Here is a 9,049-nt window from a genome sequence, read left to right on the forward strand (position 1 = left end):
GAACTCATTACACTTGTGAGATATGTGATCCTGGATGCAGAGGTTGAGGATGTTTATAAGGACTAGCCAGTCAGGTAATCCCCTCCACGCCATCGCTCATATTCAGTTACTCAGGCAACACATGTAATATCTAATAACATTAAGCTGAATGAATGTCAAGGAAAAGCCCTTGATGTTCTCTCCTTAATTACTACGTCTTTTGTTCCTCTTTTGGCAATGATCTGAGTCAGAACACTGGCACTCATAGTAATTAGGCAATTAGTTTCATTACAGCCGACCCGAGTCCTGTGATCATGGAAACTATGCAGCCATCCTCTCTCATCTTTGCTTTGAGACTGAGCACGGCTTAGTTCGGAGCTTGAATTCAACCCAATTCACCCGCTTAAAAACACACGTGCCTGGATCTCCTGAACAAGAGACAATATTCTCATTACATGTCTTCTCTGTATGACTTTCACACACCCTATTGTTGTAGCCACTGGCAGAAGTCTTAAAACATTTTGTGAACTTAACTGGCGTGTATGCTTGCATAAAACGTATAAAAGTAAACTATCTTCATGTGCTGATGATCAGCTCTATGAATGTCAGACTTCACACATCATTGTTTCGAGCCCTCGTTTGAAAACCCATCGTTAGGGAGCTACATGGTCCAACGTCTTAAAGATGAGTGATTAAAAGAAAAACAACTACGTGTTTAAGAATCATTTGGACTGTTTTATTGCTTTCATTCATAACACTACACCTTTAAAAAAAAAAAAACAGACATCTGCTTTCTCTCGAGTAATCTATGGTTATTAGAGCACATAAGATCAGTGTATAAAATTTGTTTCAGAGTTCAAAAACGTTACATTGATTGTGGAATCAGAACCCGAGAGTCAAGAAGTCAAGATGTACAGATCACAGATCAGAGCCGAAGATAATGTGGTTTTAGATTTTTGGTTCAAAACAACTTTCTTGTGCTTCACATCTTGACAGCATATTAATGTGATTGCGGAAGCATTAATTATCGCCCTTCTTTTCGCACTACAAATCAGATCAGAAAGCAGCGCTGATTGTGCACGGCCGTTTCTTCAAGGAATATATGTATTTCAAATGATTGCGATATTACATTCAGATATGCATTCATACCCTAAATCAGTTTAAGTTACAGTGTGTACTTCAATCAGCAATAGACGCATGATCAAGTCATTTAAATAAAACAGGAAAATTTAAGACATAAAACTGCCACTAAATGGAATTTGGATAATGATACATTAAAAGGTAGTGTCTTATCAAAATGTCAATTGTCAACTGTTGGACAAACACCTCTTGCCCTGTACGCTATAAAGCAGTATCTCTTCCAGGACTGGAAGTCACAACATTTCATTGCCTCACAGTGATTGTTTGTTGATTTGCATTAAAAACAAAACACACATAGCATGATAAAAAAAGTACTCAGATTTGAAACATGATCACATTTTAAAATAGGAAAGTTAAACTCAAATAAGCTTTTAGGGTTGAGTTCACAGTCAAGTGTGTGAGAACGTTAGAGGCCATCACTTTCCCCCTAAATTCTGTACGCGAAACTTCCAAAAGAAAAATGTGATTTTTGTGGAATTACCCTTTAAAAATAATGGCAGAAATCATTCCAAATTATTTCATACTGACAAGCAAAAAAAACCAATACAATATCTTAAGTGTCACAGAGCGAAAAAGAACTCAAAGTGAAGATTCAGAGGTCCTACGCAGTGCCAGTTGGAGTAACATAAATCCGTGTTTGATCACAATTGTACGACAGATGTTTATTATATATAATGCCTGGCACCTACAGAAATGTAAGAGGTAGAGCTACATTCAGGTATAATCTATATCTCCCTAAAACAGGGAAAAGACAGCTGAGTGGATACAGACCACAGAAAGAATCTCTTCAAATCGGGGAAAGTTAAATGGTATAGCCATACGATTAAAAACAGCTAATTCATTTGCAGACAGTTTAAATATAATAAATATAAGAAAAAGGAAAGATTTGACAAAAATGTTCCAAAAAGTTCCAGTTTGTATGGTTGAGCCATTTACTTCTTACCATAGAGAAACAAACTTGGTATTCTCCATGCACTCCTGGATGTGTTTTGTTAATATGCAGCCTTAGACGGATGCTTGTTAAATAATTGTTATGCCCATACATATAAAATTGATGTAACTGTGCATACATGACCTTTTGTAGCCCTTTTGTTCAGTATAAGTAAAAAGGAGGACGTGCAGTACCTCCGCTATGTTTTAATCTAAACATTCCAGTAGTCGTGCTTCAAACTCCAAAAGGAACATTAAAATATAACTCATATTCAAAACAGTACTATCAGGTGAGAGGCTGGTTATGTTATTAACCAGTGCTATTTGGAAGAAATCTTTGTTCTACAAACTTACTGTACCCCAGACATATTTTATGATAATACATAGTTAGCTGGATGCTTGTTATAAATTATTAGCACAGACATTCATAAGAAATTAATGTCCTGTAAAAACTGCAGACAGATGACCTTAAGTAGCCCTTTTGTTTTCTGCAAGAACTCGTGCAGATGAAGAGTGCTCGAATCTGTCCTGTGTCAGCCCGCATTAAATCAGTACCAACAAAGTGTTTCAATTGTACGACAAATACTTCCACCCATTCTGATTGAAATCCTCACGAGGGGAATATGTTTAAAAAAAATAAAATACTGTTACAAAGTGGTATGACAGTACAAAAGATGATGTTTGCCATGTTGCGCTGGTTCCGTTGCATCTTGGGATAATTCCTTCACAGATCTGATTCGGAGCCCTTCCTCCAGAAGAAAGCTTTATCCTTAGATCCCCTGTTTATTCGAATCTGAGGCAAACCTTTTGTGTGTGGACCCTTCTCCAGACTGAAACAGGAAGATATTCAGAGTTATATCAATATGGGGCAGTATGAACTCATAATCACACCTGTGCATTTCATTTCAGAGAAAAAAAAATGTGTGAGACGCAAAAGCCAAACTGGTACTCACTCACTCTGCCACTGTCGGAGACTCAAAGTAGCGCTCAGCACGATGAATGCGGGTTAAGGAAATTCTGGGGTTTATCTCCTGGAGGGAAGAAAATAACTTTAAATACATATTTCACAGACAATCTATAATGAATCAGCAGAAAAGACAGGAAGAAGAAAAGCAGGCAAGCGCTGCAAAGCTGCTTTTATAAATCAGTAAGAAAAATCGGTTGAAACTAGCAGGTTAGAGCAGCGTTAACAGTCAGAAAAGCATATGCATCTGGTAAAATGTTAAAGAATAGCGAGAAAAGCGTATTGATCTGGTGAGCTGTTAAATTTCTCAGTGCCTGCAAAAAGGCTAGCATGACAGCAGAAAGGAGCGCATGAAGTCTTTAGAAGTTAAGTTTGAACTGCCGTTACAGCAATGGCAAAGCAAGCCCTGGCTAGTACTCACTATCCATAGATTTAGCACCCAACATGGGCTCCTGCTCCATTATATCCATAGAGATTTTTATACTGGGTACATTTTCTTGGTAGGGGTAGTCAGACTGTGGGAGGGAGGGAGGGAGGGAGAACATTAACACAGATGGAATTTAAATGTGAGAATCTACAGGTGTCTTGTAAACAATCACGACAACAACGGCTTTTTTGTATCTACGTATACATTCCACTTAAATATTTAGGTTGAAAGAATGGTGAACATACAAAGTCGATTTCGCTGTCTATGCTTCCCTTCTTCTTGTTTTTCTTCTTCTTCTCATCCTCTTTCTTTTTCTTGTCTTTCTCTGGGATGACGTCGTCCAGGTAGCTGAGGTCGTGCTGGGAGAACACGTAGTCCATCGCCTTGCGAACGGCAACCAACGCCAAGATCTGCAGACACAGAAATGGTTTGATTGGCGTTCATGTAGTCTCGCATTGCCAGACCTTCCTCCACAGCTCTCCGGTCTGGCCAGTCCACACAGCATTGCGGGATGGGAGGAAAAACGTGCTCTGGTTTATTGGCATTTTTTTGCACCAATCACAATTGTGCCGTACGGGGCCACGGTGCCTCTAATAACCTCGGGAAGAAACTGGTTTTACTGGAACATGTGTGCATTCAAAGGTTGTTTTGGTCGTGCAACAGAAAACTCAGATTGGACAGATCGTCTAGCTAGCTGTCTGGATTTACCCTGCAGAGATCTGAGGAGCAGGTAACCATAGTCCTCAGAAATCAACCAGAGTTTAGAATGTCAACACAAAGGAAGCGAAAGGTGACGGACATCTGGCCTAAAATGAGGGACATCCGGCGGAATTTCCGGCGACACCTGGACAATCCCGGAAATGAAATATAGACTAGCGTTCATGCCCAGATATTCTTCTGCTGTAATTGTGTCCAGCTACATCAGTAATTAGAGTCGTTTCTCACCATGACAGGGAAGATGATGGCAGCCACGGTGGACTTGAGGATCCAGAGGAGGGCCAAACACAGGACCTGGACGAAGGTGAAGAGGTGGATGCGTCTCTGTGGGACGTGCCGCAGGTAGATCAGGTCCGGCTGGTGCTTGGCGGGCATCAGGAGCAGCTGCAAGCGGTCCATGAACTGACACAAGCACACAGACAGACAGGCCAGTCAGGTCACGGGAATATTAACAATATGTTCATAGGATATGCAAAATACTGCCGCCATCTTCCATTTTCACATCTTTTATTATTATTATTATTATTATGATGTTCTTACTTGTTACTGTGAGAGAGAGGATTCTACAGACTTTTTGAAGTTAGTTAAGTAATATAGTAATATAGTAAGTAAAATTATATAAGTAACATTTTAGCAATGCTTCACAGTAATGTAGTTACTTTTTCCGGTAATAGGATTACAATTTGAAATTCAGTAATGTTTCTGATTGATTACCCTGACATTCTAACCAATCCCACTCCTCTTGCCTAAATGTAACCAACGTGTACTAGCCAATCAGAAGCAGAGTAGGGACACGGACACACACACCCCAAATGATAAGATAAGCTAAGCTAATGGTGGCTAACTACTAAGACAACGTTTGAGATAGTGAGAGGTGTATTTGGGACTGCAATGTTGCGTTTCATGGAATGACGAAGTCATGGCCCGCCCTACGCTGCCTCTGATCGGCTAGTACTCGTTGTCATCGTTGGTTAGATTGGTTAGGCTTGAGAAGTGGGATTGTTAAGGGGAAGAATACCAGAGTAAGCCAATCAGAGGCAGAATAGGGCAAGCCATGCCTTCGCCATACTAGGTAAAGAAATATCACATTTTAGACATGCCTTCGCCATCCTTGGGGAAAATACGCCGCTATCACTGGGGCTAAGGTAACATTAACTGAGTAAATCCTTCCCAACCGTGGGCTGGCTGTTTGTTAAACCACAATGTCTTGTTTTTGCAATAAGTTTTCACTGAGTAATCGGCAATTGATTCAAATTTTTCAAGTAACTTGTCCAACACTGGTCAGCAGGCACTGAACTCACTCACCTGGACACCATTGAGTGACGCCACACCCATGTAGAGGAACACACCGTAGAGCACAGGCATGGGAATGAACTGAAGGACAGGGAGCACAATGAAAAACAGTTAATATATTCTAAAAGAATATGTAGTAATATCAATAATATTAGGTTGACACATTCTAAAATACAGAGTTAGAGATACTTAAGATGTTAGAGCTTGCTTCATACAGGTAATGTTTAGGAAGGTTTATTTTGAGTAACGTTGCTTGGTTTAAAAATAATCCACAAGCAGCTTTTCTAGGAATGTTCTTTTAGTAGACACCTCCGTACAGTCAGTCACTTGGCTGCTACTGGTGCAGGTTTGGCAACTATTTGCTCAGTGTTAGTCATGTAACTTTAAAGCAGTTGGGGAAAACACTACAATCAAGCAAGCTCGTGCCAAAATTAATTTGCCATCTAAATGCATAACCAATAATTAAACCAAAAGAAAATTAAGCATGACAGATGAAAATCCGTTTGAAACAGAATACGTCATAATTTGCACTAAACATTTAGTGCATCTTTCACTATAGTACACTAGATGACAAGCCAGTGTGGAAAAGGACATTGTATGCACAGGATCGACAGCACAACACTCAAAATGTCCACAAGGGGGCACAACTGCACTAACAATCTCCTCTCACTTCACATTATTTGTTTGGCAGCTTAATGTGGGAATGGAAACTCGAGAAGGCACTCAGCTGCAATCGGAAGTTAAGCCCCGATGAACATGCTTTTTTCACATCAAATTACTTTAACTATGGGAGTTCCTAATCGGATGAATACAAGATTTGAAATTATTTTAAATTTAAGAGGGGTGTGACTGGAGTTTGTCCTAAAAGAGGCCGACAGTAATCCATATTTCCATGGAAGAATTAAGAAGTTGGAGCACTACCTTTAGGATCGGGGCCATGAAGACAGAGAGTCCTGTCAGGAGGAACACAAAGATACCAGTGGCTCTTTGTTCCCTGGATTGGTGGGAATAAAAGAGGAAAAACAAGTTAATCAATCACCAAAGTACATCAAAATCAAAAACAGTTTGGTGCATGTTTCTCTAATAACCCCCCCACACACACACACACACACACACACACACACACACACACACACACACACACACACAAACACACTTTTTTGACTTAAAAGATTTGTGTCTCTTTTTGTCTTGTCTTCCGTTTCTCTACTTCCTGATGATTCATTTATTAACAGGTAAAGCTCAGCATTGACCATTTATGGTTATTCATGGGAGTAAAGCAGGAGGAAATGAGGCTTGTACACCTGTGCACACTTTCAAATTCATTAAGAAAAATTGTGCATGACACAATGTTGTCTATTGTGTTGTGTCCATTATAACCTTTGGTATGGATTTTACACACAGCAGTACGGCCAATTGTCCTCAAATCTCTGCCCCCTCCTTGCCATCTGCTAAGGGATTTATTTCCCCGTGGGAATCCAAAGTAAATGTAATTAACTACCTCCCACTGTACCAAAAAGAACCCTAAAATAGAGTACACAAATTATCATGAAGTAATAAAAATAGAGAACCAAGGTCTAAACTCTCTAGACCATCATGTAAGAAATAATTAGATTCCTGAATGACGCCAACGCTGTGTGCAGCAGCAGCTGCGTTACTCGCCTGACACCCAGGAATTTGGGCTGCTCCCCGGGGGCCGACGTCTCGGTCTCCATTTTCAGAGAGTCAATGTGGGCGATGGAGATGACAGTGGCGGCCACGTACCAGGGCAGGCCCATGAAAGAGCAGACAATTATCAGGATGGAAACCAATAACAGGTCCAAGTGATACCCTGCTCCTTTCTGAGAGGAGAGAGGAGGAAAGAAGAGGCAGAAGAATGAGATTCTCACAGTGAACAAAAGTATGAAGTATGCATCATGCACTGTTTTTTTTTTCTTCCCTCAAGACATCCAAATGATCCTATAACCTAGTGGTGCACACATATGTATTCCAACAGCAGGCAGAGTCAAAGCTAGCCAGGCAATTTGGAGAGGTTTGATGCCTTTATTAGTAGAAGCTATTAGCATTCTACAATATATACAAATGTAATACAACATAAATAACATTTTACTGTAAAAACGAAAGGGATTTGCATTCCCCCCCCCAGACATTCTTCATCCTTTGACAGTCTTTTAAACAGCATTTAGTCAAGTGTGCAGGGAGATACAATTTATTTGCAGCAAATTGTAACGTTTGTGGAAAAAGAATATTTTGCAGATATTTTGGGTGGCTAGTCTTTTTGTTACCCTTCTCAAATCCTCGCTGCAGCCCTTTTTTCAGTCGTTTTCTGTCCAGTTCCACCATCATTGAAGTGCTTCCTTAACTTTATACTAGAATATTCAGAATGAATACAACTTTGCAGGTGGTGCACCAACCTTGAGTTTGTGCTCTTTCCTGTTGACAATCACAGCAGTGATCTGCTGGTCCATAAATATCAGAATGGTGACCAGTATAGCGGGGAGTGTGGCTGCCAGGTACACCCACCAAGGGTTCCTTCCAAAAGGAGGAATAAACCAGCCCCTCAGTGGATTTGTGGGCTAGACATAAGTCAGATGAAGAACAAGACTGTTAAAGTGACCTGTATGTCAATACATGGACACACCTGACTTGCGCATCATCTTGCTGTATTTCTACGTGTACACAGCCAAGATCTCATCACATGGATAACATCTCAAATAGAACAGAAAAATGACCTAATTTGAAGTGATTACTCTGTTACACATTCAGATACTCCTAACACTGGACTGAGTCTGAAATGTCTGGTGCATTATTACATGACTGATGAATCTGTGAATTAAGACTGTGTTCAAACAAAGCTGGCTCTGTACTTGTAAATATAAGATCTCCTGTGTGCTCACGTCCCGGTAATCAAGTTCTTATGTGATGCAGCTAACCGCTCCTCAACCTAATCTTTCTCTTTCCTGTATGCCAAGGCTGCGTGGTCTTAACGCCAGCCGAGGAACTTGGGAAATTTGAGTAGCAATCTCCAAGACTGACAGTGCCTTAGTTTCATGTATCTCTTACTGGGCAAACTACAAAGAAAGCTTTCTACTGGGATTTTGAAGACTTTCAGAGGCTTTCCGGCAGAAACATGGATCATTATCAGTGTAATCAGAGGAAACTACACCTGGCTGGCCACGGTCATTCAGCTAAAAACAATTCAGTGAAAGGATTCCAGACACACTAATGACATGATGACTAGGTTTTTGTGAACGTATGTCACTTATCTATTACAAGTACTTCTTCCATTTGTGTGGTATGTACCTTGAATTTGCTTGGCACTATGAGCTTTGGAGTGCCCACACCGACAAAGGCGTCCACGCCACAGAAGAGGAGAATGGTCAAGATGATCGCGAAGTCACTGATGAGCTTCCTCACCTAGCAGAGGTAAACATTTACAGCAGGTTGGACAGCTTTATTGTTTTGCTTGTGGCAGTTTGAAGCCTGAGTAACATCTTGGAAAAGAGACGGTTTGGTTCCGACCTGCGGCCCAGCCCTTTGCTGCATGTCATTCCGCCCTCTCTCCCCTCTCATAATAATAATAATAATAATAATAATAA

The 9,049-nt window shown here is 40.5% G+C and overlaps 1 protein-coding gene across 6 annotated transcripts in view; it reads right to left on the minus strand.

Moving 5' to 3' along the window:
• Positions 1-693: 693 nt before the first annotated feature.
• Positions 694-9,049, minus strand: part of LOC116704219 (electrogenic sodium bicarbonate cotransporter 1) — a 40,147-nt gene continuing 31,791 nt past the window's right edge. For 2 of the 6 annotated variants that reach the window (XM_032539512.1, XM_032539516.1), the window contains 10 exons: positions 8,754-8,867; positions 7,865-8,026; positions 7,113-7,291; positions 6,372-6,444; positions 5,463-5,531; positions 4,386-4,559; positions 3,686-3,850; positions 3,435-3,528; positions 3,003-3,080; positions 694-2,879 (listed from right to left, as the gene is read on the minus strand). In XM_032539512.1, coding sequence (XP_032395403.1) covers positions 3,037-3,080; positions 3,435-3,528; positions 3,686-3,850; positions 4,386-4,559; positions 5,463-5,531; positions 6,372-6,444; positions 7,113-7,291; positions 7,865-8,026; positions 8,754-8,867 — 1,074 coding nt within the window. In that variant the 3' untranslated portion in view covers positions 694-2,879; positions 3,003-3,036. The remainder of the gene's footprint in view (positions 2,880-3,002; positions 3,081-3,434; positions 3,529-3,685; positions 3,851-4,385; positions 4,560-5,462; positions 5,532-6,371; positions 6,445-7,112; positions 7,292-7,864; positions 8,027-8,753; positions 8,868-9,049) is intronic. The other 4 variants (XM_032539511.1, XM_032539514.1, XM_032539513.1 and 1 more) reach the window with 3 other exon arrangements.

The sequence above is a fragment of the Etheostoma spectabile genome, chromosome 16 (genome assembly GCF_008692095.1).
Source record: "Etheostoma spectabile isolate EspeVRDwgs_2016 chromosome 16, UIUC_Espe_1.0, whole genome shotgun sequence".
Lineage (NCBI taxonomy): Eukaryota > Metazoa > Chordata > Actinopteri > Perciformes > Percidae > Etheostoma > Etheostoma spectabile.